This window comes from Cyclopterus lumpus, chromosome 18 (assembly GCF_009769545.1).
Source record: "Cyclopterus lumpus isolate fCycLum1 chromosome 18, fCycLum1.pri, whole genome shotgun sequence".
In the NCBI taxonomy this organism is placed as follows: domain Eukaryota; kingdom Metazoa; phylum Chordata; class Actinopteri; order Perciformes; family Cyclopteridae; genus Cyclopterus; species Cyclopterus lumpus.
Genome location: NC_046983.1, coordinates 9,137,302 through 9,161,621, shown reverse-complemented (window position 1 = coordinate 9,161,621; position 24,320 = coordinate 9,137,302). Strand labels below are relative to the sequence as shown.

The 24,320-nt window shown below is 40.4% G+C and overlaps 2 protein-coding genes across 3 annotated transcripts in view; one reads left to right on the top strand and one right to left on the bottom strand.

Moving 5' to 3' along the window:
• Positions 1-444: 444 nt before the first annotated feature.
• The window catches only part of LOC117748185 (zeta-sarcoglycan-like), a 36,151-nt gene continuing 12,275 nt past the window's right edge, over positions 445-24,320 (top strand). Inside the window, exons 1-3 of one of the 2 annotated variants that reach the window (XM_034557829.1) lie at positions 445-611; positions 15,370-15,564; positions 19,899-20,000. In XM_034557829.1, coding sequence (XP_034413720.1) covers positions 15,508-15,564; positions 19,899-20,000 — 159 coding nt within the window. In that variant the 5' untranslated portion in view covers positions 445-611; positions 15,370-15,507. Of the gene's footprint in view, positions 612-8,494; positions 8,579-15,369; positions 15,565-19,898; positions 20,001-24,320 lie in introns of those variants that run through there. The other variant, XM_034557828.1, reaches the window with a different exon arrangement.
• On the bottom strand, positions 4,100-6,515 carry LOC117748186 (dynactin subunit 6-like). Its single transcript, XM_034557830.1, has 7 exons — positions 6,458-6,515; positions 6,076-6,140; positions 5,860-5,965; positions 5,689-5,777; positions 5,084-5,131; positions 4,680-4,822; positions 4,100-4,596 (listed from the first exon to the last, which is right to left on the bottom strand). The coding sequence occupies exons 1-7, from the start codon at positions 6,490-6,492 to the stop codon at positions 4,498-4,500; spliced, it is 585 nt and encodes a 194-aa protein (XP_034413721.1). The 5' UTR covers positions 6,493-6,515; the 3' UTR covers positions 4,100-4,497.

Sequence of the window (24,320 nt, the reverse complement as noted above, 5' to 3'; positions counted from 1 at the left end):
ACACTAAGTTAAATGGCTGCTGTTTATAGATCCATATTTAACATAATGCTACATATATGAAAGCGGAAAATCAATCTTCTCATCTAACCCTCAGCAAATAAGCAAATCTCCCAAAATGTCAAACTGTTGCTTTAAGAGATCTTTTGTTGCCCAGATGACAAACATTTCACTATATTGCAAGAGCCTCTGCTGACTCGAAGATTGAGACACAAATCGGATTATCCAATATTGTCTTCTGCATCACTGACTCATAGCTAAAAGGCCACCTTGATATGAGCACCAAAGCGAGAATCCACCGTGACACAATGCCGAAGTATTGACCAGCGGTGACTCCCTGAGAGAGGATGAACCCTGTGGTTCCTGCAATCTGCTCGGTTGCAGTCACGTGACTTTAAAGATGCCTCGCCTCTTCCCCCTTTCACTGTTTCTTTGCATTCCTGCAACTCGGCATCAAAGCAAAGTCCTCATCTCTTCACAGTTACCAACTACTTCCAAAACAACCAAAAAGTAAAAAAGGGAGAAGAGATGGAGAACAATGTTGCATTCCAGTGCCTGTGGACCTGACGGCGGCTCTGGTTTTGGCCGAGCAACACACCTCACTCTGATGTGGGGTAAGTGGCTCTCATTGGGCTCCGAGCCAAGCCATTCCATTCCTTTGACTTACTGATACAAAATGTTCCTCCCTTGTGCTCAGTGGCCCTTGATCCTCCTCTAAGATCAGCAATGAGCAATTTGTGGTCAGATTGACCCACTCTAATTGGCCGTGAGAGGCTTGGTGCTTTGTTTGAGTTTAATCTGTCTTTTTCAGTAGCTTCTTCACAACCAACGCTCTGTGTACTCAACCTCTGTGTAACATAAAGATCCTGTTAAACGGCATCAACGGTACTTTTTTACGGTTGTACTTGAACCGTCTGGGTTGTTCTTCTCTTTTCTCTCCATCCTCTCAAGTGATGTCTTTACAGTCGAGTAGCCGGGGCTTCACCAAGTTTTGTGCAAATCTATCAAGTGGATTTTGATATATTTCTACTGAAAACATTGACCTGCTGGTGGCTCTCGAGGGAAGGTCGGGGCATCAGCAAAGTTGTTAGGATTCATCCTGTGGGTAACATGAATGTACAAAATGTCATATCAATTCATCCAATAGTTGCGAAGGCATTGGAAAAAAAAACCTTGCGGTGGCACCAGGAAGTAATTTAGGAAAGCATCAATGTCAATAGGCTTCATCTTCTGGGGACCCTGAATATGTTCATTTGAGTAAAGGCTTCATCATGAGCTTCTGTGGGACTGGCTCCGAGAAAGAGAATGCAAGAGCTCTCGTGATGAACTAGGTTGCATTACTGAGTGGTGAGGTAGAACATGCGTTTATCCTCGTAAGCACGGCCGGACTCGTCAGGTGCAGCCAAGTGTTAAATCTGACGAACCACGAGACGGAAACCTGCTCTGAACAAAGACAAGAGCTCGAGTCTTCGAACCACCTTTATGCCTTCCGATATGAAAAGACCGGCAGCGGTTGTGTCAAAGTACAGAGAGACAAAAAATAGGCCCAAGTCTGTGTCATTAGACTGAGACCTATAAGCTGTCATGGTTCAGCGGGCAGAGGAGGGGTTGAGTAGAGAGCAGAGACCACGCTAAGTATGTCTCCTAGGCTTGAATTCCCAAATGTTGACACAGGTCTATATAATGGGCTATAATGTTCCCTTTGAATGCTGTTGAGTGGTCCTAAAATGTCTTAAAGCAGGTCCAAGGGAAGTACATAAAGTTATATCGTCTCTTTTTTGTTGTGCAGTGGAACCAATAAAAGGTTAAACTAAAACCTTGACGTCTTTGTCTTTCCCACCGCCTTTAATCTTTATTGAACAGCACGTGTATGTAAACATAAAAATGGTTCATTTGCTTTCTGCAGTTTGCTTTGCGCTGCAGAACTCTGTGTATTGGCTTTTTACTTTCAGTGAATTGAAAATCTTCTCGTGTCAATTTGATTCTGATTCGTAACTTTTCACTTTCTGCTACACGGTTCCAGATTTAGCTTTTACTTGCAGAGTATCTGAATCCTTCCTCCACCCTCTGCTCGAAAACCAGAAATGTGACCCTCGTGGTGGATTGGAGGAGAAGGCAGGGGATCACCAACGCCATTAGGATTCATACTCTAGGGAATAAAGATATCTATATAGATTTACATAACAACTCATCCAACAGTTGCTGTGATATTTCAGTCTGGACCAAAGGGGTGCACCAACTGACCAACATTTCCATCCACGGAGTCATGCCGCTACCGTGGCTAGAAAGGCATGACATCCTGTGTATCAGGGTCCCTGTTGTGATGAAATTAATTATTTCTGTAGGATTTCAATGGAAATCGCTGTGGTCTATAGGTCACATTTCACTTCTTAAAGGTGGAGTGGACCTGGAAGCAAAGGTCAGCTGTCAGAAAGCCTTTATCCTCTCAAGCCAAGCGGTGGCCTGTTTTGACCATGACTGACTGCGGTGGACTATACCCAGACTGGAACTGCATGTGCTGCTGGAAACACAGACCATAACAGTATAACAAAGAGTACTGTAGAGCCGATGCTCTTTATTCCCTTTTTTATATATAGTCTTCGTTAGATGGGTTTGTACATGGCGGAGAAATGTTTACTTGTGTTTCACTCATATTTTTACAGCAACTTCCTCAGAGTCCAGTGCTACATTACAGACTGAAATCTCATGCTTCTTCTCTCTTTGTTTATGATAAGATTGCATTGGCTCTTCGGGGAATGCTGCATATTGTAGCAAAGGCCAAATATTGAGTTGAGATAATCCTATGAAAAGAAAAAAGCAAATACCACTGCGATGTACAAAAGTACACGAGTGAAAGCTGGATAATTCAGTTTCACAACAGTACAGTAAGGGAGAGGTATAAATAACCGCGTCCAAAAATAGAACAACATATGAACTTCCTCTCAAATTCCTGCCATGATTCGCTATCATCATCGCCATTGTGCCTCTCTGAAAACCCACGGCAGATTAAAAGGCCACCATTGCCACCCAGGAGGAGGCTCTTGTCACTCTGCACATCCATGCAACTGTGCCCAGCATCTATCTTCCTTGTCACGTTAAAGTAAACTGACGCTTTGGCAACACCCCAAGAAAAAAAATAAAACTGTTAGTAGTGGGGAGGGGGGGGGGGGGGACAGAAGAAGTGAGAACGGAAAGGAGCCTAGACGTGGCCCCGGCTGCACTCCACTGCTGAAATAATTAGCCCCTGGTTGATGTGGACTCCTCGTGGGACTCCACCGTGACATGTCCAAATGAGTATTGGCAGCGTGCGACACCAGCTGTGTGCCTCCTACAGGGAGCTGCTGTACTGGGCCCAGTGAGCACGACACAAAGCCCTTCAACTCTGAGGATCAAGCACGGTGGCCTTGAACTTGTTTTACAGCTGCAAGAGTGTGAAGGAAGCGAGTGTAAAATATGACATCACAACTTTTTTTTATGCCTGGTGTATCAGGCAGTGATCTGCTACTGGCTATTGCACGCATGCACACACACACACACACTTCTATCCGCACCCAGATCCGTGAGGCTGTGGCACAGATGGGAGCACCAACCCAAGGGGCTCACAGATCGGGGGGTGGGGGGGGGGGCGCATTATTCAGCACCACGCTGCAGTAGAAATGCAAGTTGCAACCGCGCCCATGTCAGTTACAATAATAAACCAGTCTCTGCTTGGAATTCCCAATTTGGCAACCCCTGGTGGGAGAGCACAGGACTGGCAAATACAGACTCCAAGGTGGTGACGACCACACCCAAAGTCATCTTTTAACACGTAATTTTACCTTATTGCCATTTTTGATCGGTGAATCCTCTTACTGTCACCAAGCACGTTATTTGTAATGAGTATTTGTCGGCTATAAACTAGAATTTAGGACTATTTTCAGCACAGAATACTTAATAAAGACACGTTTGTCTACTATTACTAATAGATGCTATATTAATTGGATATGTTGTATCATCGGCTGAAACAAAGCCTTCAGAGCAGCCTGTACAGAGGGCAAACAAACAGTTGCTCAATAGTCCCTCCTTGTGGCAAACAAATATAGAAACAAATAAAACCAACACTCACAGGAATACAAGCTTTAATGCAATCTTCAATCGTTTTTATTGCAATATTGTTGTATTTTTATTTGAACAATTATAAATATATACATATATATTAGTGGGATTGATTAACATAAAAATGGCACAGGAGATTTACGATTTCAGGTCAAAAATACATCATAAATAGTCCTAATATGGATGGGAAGAATGTGTTGAAGAATGATGGCATTCTTAATATGCAGAAAGCAGTGTAGAAAGTGTGATGGTCATTTTCAGTGGCAGAGGTATTCTCCTAGTAATTAAAGAACCACACTAACGTGAAAGACACGTGCAAGTTGAGGGAATTGAGTGAGCGCGTGGCGTCAGATGCTCTGGAGGTTGCAGGAAGTAGGCTACAATCCCTCTGGATCCAGCTTGCTCTTAGTTTCTCACAGGTGTGCTGTTTCCTTTGGCCGTCTTCTTCATGTGGTGATAGTTGGGCAGAATCTTCATGAGGAAGTCGAGCTGCAGAGTCTGAGACTGCAAGAAAAAAAAGAATTCTGCACATAAGCCAAAGAAATGTTGTGACTCGCAGGCATAAACAAGCAGTGACGGAGACCGACCTGTGGCTTTTCACTCTGCACACGGCGGATGCAGTTTGAACCGTACACAACCGTGTTCTCCGGCACGACCTCACACGTGTTGACCTGGCAGCACGCACCGATGATGCATCCACTGGTCAGGATCACGTTTCTGCCAAGATCAGCTGGGATTTAATGAAGATATTAATATCTCTCATCCATTTAGATCATTCTGTGCAATGTTACAAATCTGCTTTATGACAATAGTGTATTTTCATAGGATTTAACCATTCTTGTCTGGTTATGGTATCCAGAAAAACTACTATATCATAATAAATATATACAAATATATATTCTGAGATATACAATAATATATAGCATGATAGTACATTTTATTCAGGGTGCACACTCATCATAGGAATATAGTTAGTGATTACAGTACTTACATTTAGACTCAATCACATTGTTGTCCCCAATTTTCAAAGCTTGTGAGACTGTGGAAGAATAATTAAGGATTTAAAACTATTAATTTGTATTTTAAAACTGTTACTAGAAAACTATATCCTAACTGGGTGGGTGTTATTTATTTTTCTATAAACACATCATCATTTTACGAGGGTAATTTAAACTGGGTAATTAACAATAAAAAAAGAATGCAGTAATAGCAATAAGGCATTAAATTAAAAAGGGGGAAACATTAACAATAGGTGCAGGTTGAAGCTTAAGCTTATCATACCTCCCCTGTGGAACACTACTAATAACCTTCAATAGATCAGTATTAACTAAATGTATTTGTATATTGATATATATCATCAAGGTAATGTCTTAGCCATGAGTATATGTATACTGTGTAGGACATTTCACATCTGAAATAAACTTGACAGTGCTTTCTAGTGGACAAACTATATATTGGCAAAACTGTTTCTACAGTAAATTACCTCTAATATATGTTTGGTATTTTTGCAGATACATTATTGTTACTTCCCAACAGACATAAACTAAAATGGACCTACATATGCCCATATATTGTAATCTGCAATGCAAAGGATACCACATCCAACTTCAAACACATTATTGGTCCCAATTGTCATGGTTTTGGGCTCCACTCCCTCTGTGTCTGGCATGATATTCTCCGGATAACTATAGGCAAAACACAGATAAGATCAAATCAGATAAGATACTATGATGATTAAATAATAAATGTGTGTTATAATACACATACCTGTTAATAATGAGTGCCTGCTCCTCTATCAGATTACCCTCTCCAATGATAATTGGCCCCGCCTCTGCTATGATCCGTGCTTTGGGGTGGACAACTGTCCTAGCACCTGTAAAATTGAAAAGAAAAGAAAAAAGTATTGCCTTATTGGAGCATACAGCTGCTTGATAAACAACCAGCACACTGGAGCTTCATGGTGAGGTCAAAGCGAACTCTCACCTATGGTTACGTCTCCTCTTATTTCGCTTTCAACACACACAACAGCTCCAGCTGCAATTTTAGCACTGCGAGAAGACACAGAAAATGTGAAATATCAGAATTAATGATGCAACCACAACATCTGCATCATCGCAGGGAGCACAAACAGCTAGATGGCTGCTAATGGAAATCCTCTCAATCTGCGATCACATAGATTATTGATTACCACCAGGCTGTTTTATCAACAATTAATATCTCGATATTTAGCCTAAATTATAAATCTCGTGGTCGCCATCGTTGATTATGAAGGATTATTGTAAAATGAACGGGCATTTTTATTTCCTAACAGACAAAAATAAGGCTTAGTAACAACACTTAACGCCGGTTAAATATATATTTGTACCTTTTCTGTGCCATGATTTGCTTGGCGTCTGACATCCTTGCGATGATGAATAAATGTGTCGATAGTTGATTATTAATCCTAGTTCAGAGTTGGCGCTCAGGGTTGATTACGTTTGTCTGAAACAAAAGCCAGCCTGCAACTCTGCTGCCCTCTTCTGTATCTTTAAGGATACTGCAGTAAACCTGTGGATAACTTGTCCATACTGTCTGGTTTATATATAGGTCCTTGATATTTATAAGATACAAGATGACATATTATCTTGCAAAAAGGCCTATACATCATTAATGGACGATTCACAAACTACTAAAATCATCACAATACTTGTCCACCCACTCTATTCTTCCATTTATATAAAAAAAATGTACAAAAATATAAATATTTACATGCCACACATTAACCTGATTATCTCAATAAATAAATTAATAAAGCATTGGACATGCTGTTACACCAGTTTATGTTTTTAAAATGCATCATTTACTCATATTGCATTGTCACCATGTCTCCTGCAGGGTGCATCAAATTCCAATGAATGGGAACAGATGGAGCTGCAGAATAAACCAGTACATTTTAATGGATGAGCGTTTGGAAAAACATCATTACAATTTGAATAACCCTTTTCTCTTGGTGGTATCTTAAGTCAAAAAGGTGGTTATTTATTTTCGTCTAATGGTGGTCAAAATAACCTCTTTGTCTATTAATTTATTATTGTTTTTATACACATCCCTAGTAACTTACTGTCAGTCAGGGAAAGTTTCCCTCTAATAAACAGTGACCTCTGTGGCAGCTAAATTATAGCGGCATAATGTTGTTTTTGCATTTGTAACCAATGCATTCGCACCTAAATGTGATTTAAATTGGGTCAAGCCAGCGAGAGTTCACGATGGTAAAACAGGAAATTGAGCAATACTTACTGTTTTCAGAATGAAATGACCACAACAAAATAATCTCTTTCGAGCCTACCAGAAATTATACAGCCACTGTGTGTTATTTTTCTAGTTGACATGTTGGTTGTAGTCTTGTATTAAATGTATTTATTCATTCTGTTTCACTTTATGTGAAAAAGGTTTATTACCTGTGGTGGAAAGTTACTATGTACACCTACACAAGCGCTGTACTTTCAAGGATGTATCTGTATGTATCCCATACAAATCAATTTGTAAATGATGATACATTGTTACAGATTAAACTACACTTCAGTATATTACAAAAAAAGTCCCACGGGACTCCTTCAGAACTGAAACATTCCTTTGGAACTTTCTTGGTAAAATTATATATTTTTAACTCATTGGAGTTAACGAAGTGATTTGAAGCAGTAAAAAAAATGTCTAAATCAACAACAAAACAAAAATACCTCTAATCTGAATCTATTAATTCTGCTGATCCAGTGATATCCTAATACAACAATGACTGAGTACATGTTGTTACTAGGCTGTACTTTTACTCAGCTAAAGTTTTGATGATAGTACCTGTACAATGTAATAAAGTATCTTCAGTTGTACTTTTGCTCTGAATATGTTATAGGCCTACAGCGCAAATCGTATTTAATATAAATCTAATAAACCGGATTTAATGGGAACACCTGAGTGAGTGTGCAGAACAATAACATCGCAACAATATGACACGATAGAGACGCATGCGTATGCTCAACTCCACGACTTTTATCTTGAAATTAAGTCCCGGAAGTACCACTGCTAATGCTGTCCGACTTGATGGTCGTTGAGTTTTGAAGGAGAGCGAATCGTCTCCCTAAACGAAAAGAGAGCAGCGGGCGGAAACAGTCTACCTGCGCGTGTTAATTAGTAGCTGGTTAGTCAGTAGTTACGGTTCTTTAAACGACTCAGAAATATATATATATATATATATATATATATATATATATATATATATATATATATATATATATATATATATATAAAGTACTGTTGGTGTGTAGATAACAAAAACAATTCAGACTTGTTTAAACCTTTGGATAACTGTATTTTGAGGAATTGCAGCGAGCTCGCGCACCGGGGCTGAATTTCCTTGAGGTTAGCTTGTTACAACTTTGTGGAAATATGTAACTGCAACAAATGAGACTGAAACATGGAGCAGTCGGCTACTCTCGACATAGAGACGCTCAAGGTAAGCGGACAATTGGGGGGGGGCGTGCACGTGGGATGTATTTTCATAGTTTATCGGCGAGTTAACGTTAGTTTAATCAACCTTGCTTTTTGGTTGAACGACTCTTTGAGTTAATTACCTGCATGGCGTTGTTGTTTTACTTTGTCACGAGTCCCCCCTCTGCAACAGGTGCACCCGCCGCTGTAATTGTTCCATTGTAAACCCTGCTAATTAAAGCTGAACGGTAAACTGTGTTGCAGTTGGGTCGTCTCTCTCCAGGCAGGAACATGGTGATTAACAACAACTCGCGCGCACACACCACAGGAAGCCTGCCCGGACTCTTTAAAAATATATATTTTTATTTTTATTTTTTTTTTTACATATTTGCCATTGGTTGCCTTCTCCTCTTCAGGACTCCCTGTAATGTGACAGCCGCCTATGAATAGTGTGCCTGCATGCTTTCTCATTACCATTCCACTCTGGCAGCAACCTCTGGGCTACACTATGTGTGCTGCAGTGCAAAAAATAAATACAAATAAAAGCATCTCGGTGTCGGGAACCCCACACACAGCAGAGCTACTGTTTTTGGCTGAGGGACTCAAGTCCATCCATTGGCCTGCCACATGCACTCACACAGCGCTGGGCTTAAGTCACGCTTATCAGTCAAGAAATCACTCCTGCTCACACTGACTCTGAGCTGATCCAGCACTTCCCACTTAGTGACAAGTCTGCAAGTTTTGTCTCTCTGCTCATTTGTCACGTTTGTGCTTTTTCCCCCCGAATCACTGGGAGGTGGTTTTAAAGGAGCCGCTATATCTACTGTAATTCAAACACAGGCTTTGTGGTGTTTTTTTGGTTGATAATGCGCTGCTCAGTTTGGCACTTCCCCTGTGCTCCGTTCGACTGATGAATGCAAATGAAGCCTTTGGGGTGATGTCCAAAATGGCCCTGTTGCTCTCCCCAAGGATTTGAGAGGGATTAGCGAGGAAATCTAGTGCACTCTGGAGAAGTGTCTGTCTGTTTGCCGTCTTCTCCTCCCTGCCACAGTCACCATTGACACAGAGGGAGGAACTGACAGAGCTGAACACATTTAGAAGCAGCTACCGTTGTTAATAAATTATGCAAAGGCCAAGAGGTGCCAAGGATGTTTGGTCGCATACTTCTGTGCTGCCAAATACAAATGTGTCATCAAAAGCAGAGCTGTGTGTAACAGCAACAACATAAAATCTCTCTGAGAACCCCTCTGCAAACAGTCTGTGATGTTCAGTCTTGTTGGCTGTGTGCTCTGATTGAACAGCTGCGACCTTTTCCTAGTGCCGGATTCATCGGAGATCTTTGATCCCCACCGGTCTGGTGCTTGCTGTCGGCTTACCCTTTGTTGCTTTCAGCTGGAGGAAGTGTTCTGCCACCCCTCCATAAAGGGCAACCCCACCTTAGAAGATGAAGCCATTGACGAGCTCCGCCGCTATTGTAACTCCACCAGAGATGATGGAGCCACAAAAATTGGATTTCACATAAGTGGAGCTACTATTGACCGCAGCACCCTCACTCACATGGTTGATTGTCTCATCAACAAAATGTGAAATGGTTACATCAATGATTTGAGCTGCACATTTGAGAAGTGTAATTGGTTTTCCATGTCACAGTCGTGCATTCAGGCTTCTCTGTCTCTTTGATTGGGCTTTCTATCAAACTAAGGAGCCCACAGAACCGGAATGAATAGGTGCTTTTATACTGTATGACAGACTTGTGGCATTATCGTGTCCATCCCATTTCCCTGCTGCTGCCTCAGCGATTGGGTAGTGATCAAACGCAGGATGGATGAGCACAAGCTTTACAATCATTAGTGTATCTCAAATGTTTTCTTACCTCCAGCTGAGGCAGCCCTGTGGGACTCCTGTGGCACCGCTGAGTGAGAGCCCTAGCCGATTTGCTGATTAACAGCATCAAGCATTAATAACGTCTCGTTTTCTTTCATTAGGGGATTCTCAGCTGCTTTTCGCTGCCTCTGCAGCATGTCACTGTTTGATCAAAACAGCATGTAGAATATCACCCTCTACGCTAATTGGTGAAGATGAGGCTTGCTGGCAGTGGGTAAGGGACTGCTGGGTAATTGCTAGCTTTGGCTGGATCCAGCTGTAACGTCTGTAGTCAAAGCGCTGAGGACCCCCCCACCCCTAGGTGGTAAACGATCCATAGCTTTGAGAAGATTTCAGACCCATCTGTTTATGATAATCTGTTGACATTTGTCTTGAGCGTACTTTTACACATTTTGATCATTTAGAGCAACATAACTGTCTACACTTACCCTAACCCCCGAAACCACACTTTGTTTTGGATGAGGACTGCAGACTGTAATTATTGCACTGAAAATATTTTTTCTCATCTTGGTTTCCTGAGTGCAGAGCAAAAATAGTCTTTGGACGTTTAAGCGTTGAATTATTCTTTGTTCGTTTTCAGCCACTGGGTCGCAAAACATACATTTGAATCGCATGTCTTGGGACAAAGTTAACTAAATACTAGGGCTGAACAACGAATCGATAAAATCGATTATTAAAATAGTTGGCAACGAATTGCATTATCGATTCGTTGTGTCGCGCGATTATTACGCCACCCAATAAGACGCAGAGATGTTTGAGTATTAAGAAAAAAAAAAGTTGAGTTGGGAGCGAAGCGGAGCAACAAAAAAAAAGCCGGTAGAGCAAAGACCATCGGACAGACCCGTAACGTTGTGCGAGAACTAATGGTTATTTCCCCCGTGGTGGACGGCTGTTTCTACGGAGACGAGCCACACCTTGTGGGCTACGGGTGATGTTATGAACCCAGACACCAGGGCGTTAGATGTTCCGACGTTTATGGGATGTCCACAACAAGTATAAAGCAGAACTAGTGGTTATTTATTCCGTGGTGAACGGCGGAAATAACTGTTTTTACAGAGATACCGAATATGTTTTAAATACATCAGTGCATGTTATTTCCTTCCACGTAATGGCTAATTTCAGATGTTGTTTGTCCAGATTTTTGGGACCATGTTAGGATTGGATTTAGGCTGTTTCATTGATTGAATGTCATTAGTTGTTGTAACTGTCCTCAGTTTAACTGTATGGGATTCTGGTAGTTTATTGAACAAGTAAATGAAGGTGAAGGTAAGATATTTGTACTTATTTATTGTCCTTCCCCAAACAGTTACATCATAGTGGCAAAATGAAAGTGTCCATCTGTCTCTACATTGACCTTTAACTGACCACTGCTCCAATTTTCTAATTATTATCGGGACCGTTTCTGGAGTTGCGACAGTAAAAGGGTAAAATGATTTATTATACAGTTGGGGAGTGTTCATACCCAGTAGACACATTTTTCAGTTGCGTAACAATGCTTTTACATATAAAGTGTTAATTGTCGGCCCTACTGAAGCTTACATGAACTGATGAATGGGAGTCATTCTCATTGTGTGACATGCCTGCACAGCTCGCTTTGTAATCAATATTTTGTTTCTGAAAAGTCAAAGTTGTTTCTCAAACTCGCTGCAGTTGGACATCTTGATCAGTCCAGTCTGGCTTGTTTGTGCGAGTCAGCTGTGACCGGCATGCTGAAATGACAGATTGACAAAATGCCAGCCGCTATGCACTCCTCCATTTGCTCTGTGAATAGCCAAACTTTAGGAGGCATGACTCCACCGGGGTAATATATGCATTAAAAGTCTTGCAAAGAAATCACAGGATCCACTAGCATTGGGAACAGTGGGTTGCCATAGAAATTACAAGTGTAGATGTTTCCCCTAGCAACAGGGGATTGAAATAGACTCCATCTGTCCAGCAGGGGCATTGCTATAGGCTAAAATATGTATTGTTTTAGTTGTCTGTTATTTGAATGTGTTTTTACGTTTTGAGTGTCTTAGATTTCAGTGCAGTGTGAGGACTTTAGAAGTGTCTCGAGGATTGTCTGTTTACTCAGGGTATGGTTTTACCCAACATAAAGTTGTGGTTGTAAAAAAAAAAAAGAGTAATCTGTGACACTGCATTGAGAGTTTATACTCAGCCTTTGTGTAAGCGCTTCCCATAATGCTATTTGCCCCTCAGCTGTATCACTGGTTAAATTGGAATCATTGACATGTCGAGGCCAGCGACACGGGTCATTTGTATTTGCTGCAAAGTCACAACATCCATTTGTGAGACATCTGCCATTGCTGGCAGAAATTATCTTAATTGTTCATCCAAGTCACTTAAAGAGAGGATTAAGTTGTAAGGTGGTGGGAAGGCTGTGGAGGATGCCATGTTTAAAGGATATGTCCCTGTGTTGTTGTTGTTCTGGTTTAGAGAGTGTTCAATAACTCATGTCCTTACAAGGAATGCTGTCAATTATGGGAAGGATTTGGAAATATAGGCACAGACACACAGTGCAGTTTTAATTGTATTCCTTAAATTACTTTGGCAGGTTAATTGGTAATGATTACTACATTCCTTGTGACAAGACAGTTACTTTCTTGATCAAATTAATAATTGTTTGTATATGTCAGAAAATTGTAAGAAATGGCCATTACAATTTGCCAAATTCCAAGGCCATATATTCAAGTTGGGTGTTTTGTCCAACCAACAATCCAAAACAAAGATATTCAGTTTCATCTTCTATTACATATGGCAGCAAATCCCTACATTGGACAAGGTGGATGTGATTGTCAAAAAAAGTGTAATCGACTTACTGTTTCAGCTCTAGAGAGATCATGTAAAGTAGAGCTGCAACGATTGGTTATGTAATCAATTAGTTAATCAACAGAACATTAATTGCCATCTATGTGATTATTGACTTTTCGTTTAAGGCTTTTTCAAGCAAAGATTGAAAAAGTGAGTGGTTCCGGCTTCTCCCAGAATTTACTATTCTTAACATCAACGTAATTACATGTGTTTTAAGTTCTGTCTGTTGGAACAATAAAGTCATCTGGACCGCCTGAAGGACATATCCCTATTTCTGGCCCCTGCTGTTTACCAGCTGACAGGCCACATGCAGTTTGATGCTCACTGTTTTACAAAACCAAATCCAATGTCTGGGGATCTGTAATCACCTAAATCCATTAACTGCTCACCCTTGTAAGGGATATTGCTTTATTACAACAATAATAGGCTGAGATGTTGTTTCCTGGTTGTTAAAGCACACTTTTGGAGCATGGCTCTTTCTGTAAGCAAGTACAGTGCAGTTCTAGCTGAACTGATGGAGTAAACAGGAGCCCAGGGTACAGTTTCTGCCTCTAAACCTGGTTAATTTACTTCTTCTTGGAACAAAGTATTTAGCTTGCTGAGCTAAATAAGCTTTTATTGTTCTGCCACTGTTAATGAGAGCTGTCAGGGACACACACTATCTGATGGTACCTGCCACCAGTGCCCTATGCTAATGACATGCTGAGTGGGAATAAAGCATTTGGGGCATGGATTCTAAATTGAGTAATTCATATATTACACTCGCTGGGGTCTCACTGTGGATAACTGTGAACAGGTGTGTCAGTTATTGATGTTTATATCATACAATTAACCTGTTTTGTACTGACATTGTTGAATAAATGGTTGCTCTTTGGAAGTATGAGGAACTTTCAAAATATCTTTTACATAATTGCACTACTTGCTGCTGCTGGACATTTTAAATTGGTTTGTACCAGTAAGTAGTTGCTCTTTTAATTATCTGTGAAAGAGGGTGGGACGGCAGGCAGCCTCGGTATGAATTGTACAGTTCGGTGCTCAACCAGCCTCGCACCCTCTGATGGGGAGTTTCACACTGTCGGCCCGCAGTCACAATTGGCTGGAGAACAGCGACTGCTCGCCCTCGTCTGGATGACCACACTTGACAGACATCATCCTCTCTGATCTCAGATCAGAGCTCGCATATAGCAGCTTCTCAGTCGCTGGCAGACACTTACTCAGCCAGAGTGGAGAAAATTTCTCTGGCACCAAATTGACCCTCTTCTCTCATAATCCACCTCCCTGTTTTCATTCCTACTGAGTAGCAGAAAAGCACACTGTAATTTGCTTGTAATGTAAAATGTCAGAAATTAAGACTGGCTTTAGAGATGCCCGTTTCTTAAGTCATGGAAATGTCAAGGACTTTGCTTTTCAGGACTGTAAACTACATTAATTGCGATTAGTTCATAGTTTACAGATTTACTTGTAGATTTATTTTATTGACTTAACAACGAATTGTAAATATGCAATTTAAACCGATTTTCCACTTATTATTCGTCCAGTTATTCCCAAAACTGTTTGCTAACTTGTAATGCATGAATCTTGACCGATGATGCCCCATCTCTGGCAGAAATGACTACAGAGTACGCACTCTCGGATTTGCTCTCTCTTTTATTAAAATAAAGTCACCTAAATGACTCTTTCTTTTGGGCACAGAGTTTGATGAATTGCTCTGCTACTGGTTCAATTTCTAAAAGTGTGTCGGTGTACCCAGGTATGTCATTACAAAAGTATAATAATATATTTCCCAAAATCCAGCTGCAACCCTTATGAGAAAATGTCATAAATCAGTTTCCAGTGTATAACAGATCAACATGTCCCCTTATCACTCCATGTAAATGCCAAACATAGACGCTTGCATATATGCCGTGCTCTTACTTTTAGTTCTTTATGGAGTAGCACCATTTAAAAAAAAAAATAATAATAATTGTAATAATAAAAGATTATCCAGCCATGCCTCAGCGCAGTCATGTTTAGTGGTGCATGCAAGGTAATAACTACTAACAATATGTGATTGCTTCTATGGCGTGGATATATTCTTGGCAGTAGCGAACATAAAAGCTCCTGTCTGTGTTTGTTTTCCAGATTACCCAGGAGCAGTTTATCCTCGCGTCCCAATCCCTGCATCTCCAGCGACCAGGCTGTGATGCCGTGTACCCAGTGGGTCTGTACGGCTGGAGAAAAAGATGCCTCTACTTCTTTCTGCTGCTGCTCTTGGTCACCATGATAGTTAACCTGGCCCTCACTGTCTGGATCATAAAGGTCATGAATTTCTCAGTGGTGAGTACAGCACAGCAAAATAGGCTTATTTATTATATTATAAGTTATTAACAACACAGTATGCAACATATTCGTGAGTAAATGGTCTTCATAGTAGCTGCTGTTTATTGAGAATTGGTGTGATCATACAGTTGTCAAGCTGTACCCAGTTTATGCAATTAATGATTATTTGCATTCTCACTTAATTTCTCAGTTATTTATAATTTAAGTGATCAACTGTTTTGTCTTTTTAAAATTGTCAAAAATACTGAAAATGCTCATCCAAATGATCTAAAGCAGTCAATGTTCTCATTTTGTTTGACCAGCCTTCTAAAATCCAAATAAATACAATTTGCAATTAGATAAAACATAAAGCATTTGACAAGCGGGAGCTTGTAACTTCCATGTTTGCTTGATAAATAAAAATGGGGAACTGGTCCACTGGAACAGCAGATGTTTTGTTTCAATGAAGTATATGGAGATTAAATACAAGGGGGATTGGGTTGTAAGCATTACCAGCAGTAGCTTGGATAGCTGGACAAAGAAAAGTACACAAACACATTTAACCACTTATGTTTCCATCATTTGACAAAAGAGAGCAGTTCAAAGACACTTTAGTTGGGTATATTGTAAAATGTAATGATCAGTTTGGTAATTCCTGCACTCGCAACAAAAATGCTTAATAGCTAGACTTCTTCACTTCCATAACATTTATTACAATAAAACTATATGCCTAGCAGTTGGGACATCTATTGTGAGGTCTGAAAATTGCACAAAAAGTACTTTCCATACCATGCACAGCAAGACAAGAGACTATATATATATATATATATATATATATATATATATATATATATATATATATATATATCATTTAGTCTCAATACCGTACTATGTTAAAAATTATGACAATATCAATGTCAATCTACTCAAGGTAAAGGAAAAGTTTTCAATTGATAATTTGACTATTTGGATCCAGTCAATGTTTTTCCTTTTTTATTTCTCTATTTTGACCTTAATCCAAAACCTAAGAGGAAGAATTTATTTATGTAGGCCCATTTGAAATGTGTTACGCGCACCATATCTCATGATGTGTGCTTTGTCTCATGTTGATTTGATAAAGAATTATAAAAGACTTGGCAGCAGGACCGGCTGACACAAAATGTGTTAATCTCAATCGAAAACCAAACAGGCAGATGCTGTGAGCTCCTGTGACATTTCCAGGGACAATGCAAAAACAATTTAGCATTTTTTTTTCACGATCCTAGCGGTGGCAGCATCCTCCCTCTGTGACGGATGTGTCCCCTGACTATTGCCATCACTCCTCTACTCCTTCGTCTCCATCAGTCTGTGTCATGAGTAAAAGACCTTATCAGTGCTGTTGGTGAAAATGTACTTCGCTGTTCCCCATCTCTCAGGACTCAGGCAGCTCAATAAGAAAACACGTGCCACTACACACCATCCTATTAGTATTATAGTTCATGTGTTGCATGTCCTGGAATTAGAGCATTGTTTTCTTTTTTAAATTGTCATGATTGTTATACTGTTCTTAAAAAAGCAGCTTTACAACACCCCATGTCACCATTCTTGGCAAGGGGCGTAGAGGATCACCTATCTGGAGACATCTCACACAAAACCCTGACAAAGGCATCGGTGTTAACAACAAAGCTTAAAAGTTAGCTACGAGAACTTTTATCTTTCAGGTAAACGCTATTCTTGTGAAAAAGGTGGTTGATTGTTAAATTGTTGTGTTCACACCATATAGTTTAAACCGCAATTCCGAGCAGGCAAGTTCACGTTTATTCTGATATCTGCCACTTGGTGAAAATGACAACAGCCATGTCAACAAACTGTTGGCAGAATGGCTGCAAATGCACCGCCGCTGGCATTTACTTCAAAATGAAATCCAATATTAACACTTGTGAGAAGTCCCAATAGCCTCCGGGGTTATTTTCTTCGACTTTAGACGTGACAACAGTTTTTGCAGACTCAGTAGTACCACTCATATCTTGTACACTGATCTTTTACATTTTAAATCACTCTGTTACTTTCATGTTCTTTGGCTCACATTTAAGATGGAGATCACAAGAGAGTGGTGCAGGAATGAGCCCTAAAGCACTTCTGCACAAGGTCAATGGGTCTTAGGGATGTTTTTTTTGTTAGATGCCTGAAATGTGAACACAAGCTTAAGAGACTTAACATTGAATGAATTAAGTGTCCGAAAAAAGGCAGTTGCTAACAAATGGCTAAATGAGACTATAAAACGTTGTCATGCTGACTTTGTTGAGGAAACCAATGTGATGCACACTTCCGGGGTTGGCCTACATAAATATGCTATCCTTGCACCACTCTATACAAATTCCAAAATGTGTTATCTCGTCAAAAACTTGTGGAAATGTGTTTTGAGGACTTTGAAATGTCATGCAAAAGACAAAAAAATGAACAGTAAATAAACATGAAATGCCTTTTTATGTGCTCCAAATGCCAACTCCACTGCTAATCCCTACTCAAAAACCAAACCCATTCCATCCAAAACCAGTTATTGCTTTTTGTGGACAGAAAAATGTTCACAAGCACACCTGGATGTGTGATTCATTCATTCTTGACTTCACTTAGTCAAGTCACATGGACTGTTAAGTGTTATCTGGATTAAGTGTTAAGTATCTGCAACATCTCCGACACCTCACCTCCTCTGCACCGGATCAACACGTAGAATACTGTAAAGCTCAGCTGTGATGAGGCAGATCCACGTCATTCACTAAACAACCGCTGTCTGCTTGTTGAGGACAACAAGGTGACCTTGGATATCTTTTGCACTACACTTGTATTTTATATCTCACGAAGCAAAATCTTCCGGTTGGTGTTTTTAACCCCTCGGATGCATCACCTTCATTTGTTCATTTCTTTCACTGATGCTGAGGAACTCATCCAGGCCTTCAGCACATAACACCCTCCTGTTTGTCCCGCCTCCCGCCTACTCGTCAAACCGACTGCAGCTTGTACTGAACTCGTCACACCCACCACATCGCCTCCACTTCAGCACAGGAGGGACTTTAACGTCTGGCTGCTGACATAGAGGACACATAACTCCCCACTCCCCACCCACCTCCTCTGCTCTTCTGACTTTGTCCTTCCGTCTGTCCCCAATCCTGGCTCTCTGTCATGTATGATGAAGTTCTCCTCACTCTCAGCCGCTATAATTTACTATCTCAATCTATTTGTGCAGCTAGCACTATGGACTCTTTCAACGCACCACACAGGGCCCATCTGTTCACTCGGACCCGAACGAAGCTGCTGTCGAACATTACTTTGCTTATTGTGGTGTGGCAACATAAAGCCTTGTCCAATTTCTGCTGAACTATCTGTAATAGGGGTGGAAGGGGAAACAATTCCAGTAAGAATTTTTTTTTTTTTTAAGATTCTGCATCAATTCACATCTTCTAAATATTGCTGCTGAAGGACATTAATCCAAAATTGTGCCAAGCATTATAGTCTTAATTTGTAAAGGAAATAAAAAGGAAAATAGCGTGAGCCTACCTATTGTTTTTATGTAACGAGCAACGTTTATTTTTTTGAAAGTGTTACTCTTGAAGTCAATGTAGACCTTGTGGAGGGCCATTTGACTTGAAATAACAGGATCCTCACTTTGGATACACACCTTTTCAAGAACCTGATTTTTCACACCACACAACAATTAATGGAAACTAATTGCCAGTCAGAAATATGTCAAAAAATCTAAAACTATGGCCAGAAGTTGGGTGTAAACCTGTGTATTGTCGTTTATGGCTGGCTTCTGCATGTGTCATTTAATCTGGCTTTTGATGCATAGCGACTCTAAAAGCAGTGAGCATACAGACAATCAACGTGACTAAATGAAGAAATGCAATGATTTGATCCACCAGGTAGATAACAGGGACGATGCTAACTTATCAAGCGGACATGATCGATCCATCCAAATGCAGTCTTCTCGTCAACGTCATTATAAAACTCTGTATCCACAATCAGCTAACATAAATCTGCATGAGCATGAATCAGATTATTTTGTCATTTTCATGAATAATCTCAACATTCACTGCCACATTAGCCTGGTTCTCCTCAGTCAGCCTCCCACTGCATGCAGCCTGTCACTCTGACTCCACTGAGTGTCTGTGGCATTGTCACCTCGATGTCATGTCCTACTTCTTGCCTGTCACTCAACGCTGCTGCCCTTCTGGCACGCGGCTGCTACTCCTCTTCCTAATTCAGCAACAGCAGGATTCGAAATTTTATGCATTCGAAAAGCTATAATACTTTAAATCAAATCAGGAAAATATGCGCTACTCATCACAACACTGACGGCCATCATTATGTTGCAGGAAGGAATGGGAAGCCTTCAGCTGAAGCAGGATGGGATTCGCCTGGAGGGAATCTCTGAGTTTCTCCTGCCTCTCTACGTGAACGAGATCCAGTCTCGAAGGGTAAATTGCCTCCTGCGCTCTTCTCAACTACTTAAACTGGCCTGTAGGTTAACACTTTACTGCACTGATAAACAAGGAATAACTATCATCGACTGAAAGGCGTGAGAAAATCTCTCGCCTGGAAAGATCTCTCCAAAGCTGCAGACAAACGGGTATTGATCTCACAATGTTATGGATGTTATGCTCAGTTTGCAACAAAGGGAGGCTTCACTCGGAGCGCTGACTTGACGATACTTTGATGTTACCTTATATTTGTGCTTGGATTGGAGAGATTACACTCTGTCCTGTGCTCCTCCTCCTCATTTCCTGTCCTCCTTCAACAGTGCACTATCAGGGCCTCCCATCGGCAGGAGATGGGTAATAGGGTGCCTCTCAGCTCCTCTCAGGCTACATACAAACCTACAGGAGATTACAGACGATTACAGAGGGACCAGAGTCCCCCCGCTGGATTTCCAATCAAACCCACACGATAAATTCCCCTCTTCCTCCCTCCTTCTTCCCCTCTTTGATGTTTAGTAGATTAACCAACACAGCTCCAGTGCAAAGTTGATCCAAATTTTCTTCTCCCACACGAATCACAGACGCTCCGTTGGATCATCCTCTTTCTCAGTGATTGGACATGGTGCAGAAAGCAATTTCAAGCACTGGAAACTGGGGTTCTGTGTAAATTAGATTTTTTTTTAGGGAACTCAATGGTGGAAGTGGCTCGACAGTGGGTACAATTTGCCACAGCAGATTGAGAAACAACTTGGAATATCCCCCTCGTGCTCTTTGATCTTGTAGTTGGAGCTAAATGTTGATTTAAATATAACAGTCGTGGGCTTAGCAAAAGCAAACACCTCAAGGCCATAGCGGACGCCCAAGCCAATATTTCATTCTCCAGTTCAGTACCACCTGCAGACATTTTTACTGTCTTGTTTTACAGACAGGCTGTGCAGTTTGCCCCCTTATCTACCAGCACCAGAGATATTTGCAGGACAAAAATCTCTGTGGGTCACTCGATATTTCTCACCTGAGAAAATATGTCGAGCACTGCGAGAGCGGGGATTATGGTTATCCAATGAGTTTACACCACAGTGCTGTTGTCGATTCAGATAACCAGCACTAATCAATAAGTCATCACATCGAACTGCAGAGAACTTTGTAGTGCGCCACAGAAGTTAAATATAGTATGATTATTCTTTTTAGATGTTCAGAGTCAAGGCTGAACTCAAAGTAGCTTTAGTTTTACTTCTCCTGGATCAATTAGTGCTTTGAATCTTCAGCAATGACTGAAGCCATAATCTGTAAATACCAAGTGGAAATAACTCCCTCCGTGTTTTTGGCAGGAACTTTGATATCTGGCAGCAAATAACAGGCTAAGCAGCCCCTTGAATCAGCGCTCTCCGTTGCATTTTGCATGAGAGCTGGTAACTTTGCACAAGCGGTTTACGTTAGTTGCAATCCCTGCCAAGTAAAAACAAAACAAAAATGCATTCAGTACAGCAAATGTGTTTTTTAGGAGTTGTGCAAACACTTTTACAGGCCATTTGCAGTCATATTGCGTATTACAGACCATTTTCTGCATTGATATTTAGAAATAATGGCTTTATAAATGACTACAATTATACAGCTGTTCGCCACCCATGTTAACAAATACACACATGGTACGAATCCAAAAATATAAACCAAAACAAAGTAAGGAAGCCATGAAATCATATTGTATTTCATTTGCAGAATTGTTGCACATTTGAAAATATTTGTAATGATAACAATGGATTAAATAACTACTTTTATGTGAAAAGGATCTCTTGTTGTGACAAACTCCCAGAGAATTCTCACCCAACTCTGCGGTTCTCCTCAACTCTTTTGCATCATGCAGCTAATTGTTTGCTTTGTTTGCAGCAGCAGCAAAAGAACCTCTACAAACCCTGTATGCTTAATACGCAGCACTGAACAGCAGCTTTTAGCAGCTAAAGAGCCGTGTAATTCCCTTTTGGGAGTTGAATAGAACTAAAACAGACTGTTAATAAAAAAGTAAATATTGGTCAGCAAAGTGGTCAAAAAGTCAGTTATTACTGTTTTAACTCTGAGAATTATAGTGTTTAATGTTGTCCTAACACACGTTTACTATACAAGAACTAAACTGAATTAGTGAAGTGCAGACTCCAGAATCTTATATTTGTGTTGATGCTTCACATTTCCTGCCTGCTGGGCTCTGCATGAACAGATGAACCCAGACGGTCATAACTGCCTCTCCAGTCTTTGGCACCAACGTGACTGACAGACTTAAAAGCCCCATTGTTGCTTTCACACCTAAAATAGACCTTATGTGGCACTTCTGCTTGAAACTACAGACAATCAATATTATGATTGTTGTAATATATCTATCGTAGAATAGTCTTCTTTTATTTTTTGCTTAGGGAGGTTCCTAACTGAGTGAAATGACCCAGAAGTATGAAGTGGCAGCCATGATAAGAGCTGTTTGAATTCTGTAAATACTAAAGAACTGTACTTCAATATGTTTCGGATTATCCTTTACCAAAGGAAAGGAGATAATGACATCCCACAATTCCTTGCGGTTGCAGCATTTAAAGCGACTCACTATTCTGCCGTCAAAAACATCTGCTGCCGTTGTTTATTTGTACTCTGGCTAGATTGAGAGATGTGATCCTGTTTGACCGGAATCCTTACTTGAATTGTGCAGCATTGAGATTGTCAATGTGTTCCAAAGAAAGTCGCTAAAGACACAGACATCTGTCTGCCGTCGAGGAAGAGCTGATTCCCTTTTAGCACCACAGTTATCTTTTCCTTGATCCTTACAAATTGTCCTGCCGTCTGTCTTAAACTCATTACGTTTTCCTTTTAGGTAAAAGAAAAGAGTTTAGATTTTTTTGACTCTTCGACCACAACCTCAGTTGGTCTCTTTCTGCAGCCACTTGCAGTTAAACCCGTTGAGTTGTCTGTCAAATCTGACAGGCGGATGGATGGATGGAATATTTTATAGATAATTTTCTCCTCACCCTGGGGGCTTCCCCTATGCACGTCTGCTTATCCATCCATCCATCCATCCATCTGTCGGCTTTTAAAGGCGGCATAGAACACGCACACCTGAATTGCTTTGGCAAAAAGAAGCCAATACGAGAACCATGAAAAAGATTTTGACAGGACGACCTTAGTGTCAAATGTCACGCATATTATTCATTGGCTGTGAAAGCCACAATACTACTTTTTATTTCAAGCAGATTCAATCATTTAGACGCTTGTAATTTCATAATTTTTTTTAATCTGTCACTCATGGGATGAACATTGCATTCATGGTTGCCAGTGTTTGTGAAGCTAAACGTTTGAGCAGGTATTTCTTTCCTTTCACGTTGCTCACACAAACTTGGTGAAACTGTAAAATGGTTTTCTTCAAACATTTTATGGAAAGGTATATTTTTCTGGTTTGTGTCCAACAAATCTGTTTCTCTTACTTAAGGAAGCTTTCCATTTTTAAAATGTTGGATTGCCAAAGAAAGTATTTTTAGCAGATCCGCAAGTGTATCAATGGTGAATCCATGCAGACTACGGTCAGGAGTTAAATGGAAGATAAATTATTCACTATACAATATTTATTTTTGCAAAATTCACATTCTATCTTGTTGAGCTAATGCATATTTGATTTCTGATAAATGTTCCGCAAACACCTGAAGAGAATACACAAAGGAAACAAATCTTGGGATTTGACATGGAATAGCTCCTGCTTTGCACATGCATCAGGATAATGATGTCGGCCGCTACTTGAGGACAACAGAGGTCAAATTGGATTGTATGAGCATGTTCATTTTTAGCAGAGGCAAGTTGGATATGTAGTTTAGTATTTTGTAAATTATTGTATTCGAGTGAATTTCAATGATGGATGGAACAATTTTATTTGTTTACCATTTTTTATTTGCAGAAGTGGATTTCAGTGAATAGTTCCTCCTCTCTGCTTGAATGCGTTTAGACTAAAAACCCGTCTGCTGTAGTGCATTAGCCTGCAGCCTGTTTGGCCTTTGGTTCGACGCGGTTAAAGGCCGCTTACAGCAGGTGGATATAAATGAGGCAGAAGGCCAGGGAAGTACAGTAGATACAACTTTTCCACATATATCAACATTCATGTTCTGTTGCGAATGTTCACCTCCTTAGTGATGGTTCTGTAGAGACATACAATTTAACATATGAGCAGTCACAATTTATTGCTTTAAAAAAACAAAAACGTATAAAGCCTTCTGTAAACATATCTATTTCATACAAATTATAATTAAGCTTGCAATGAACACAAAGTTGAGCATTTATATAGTGAGCAAATAAATGGCT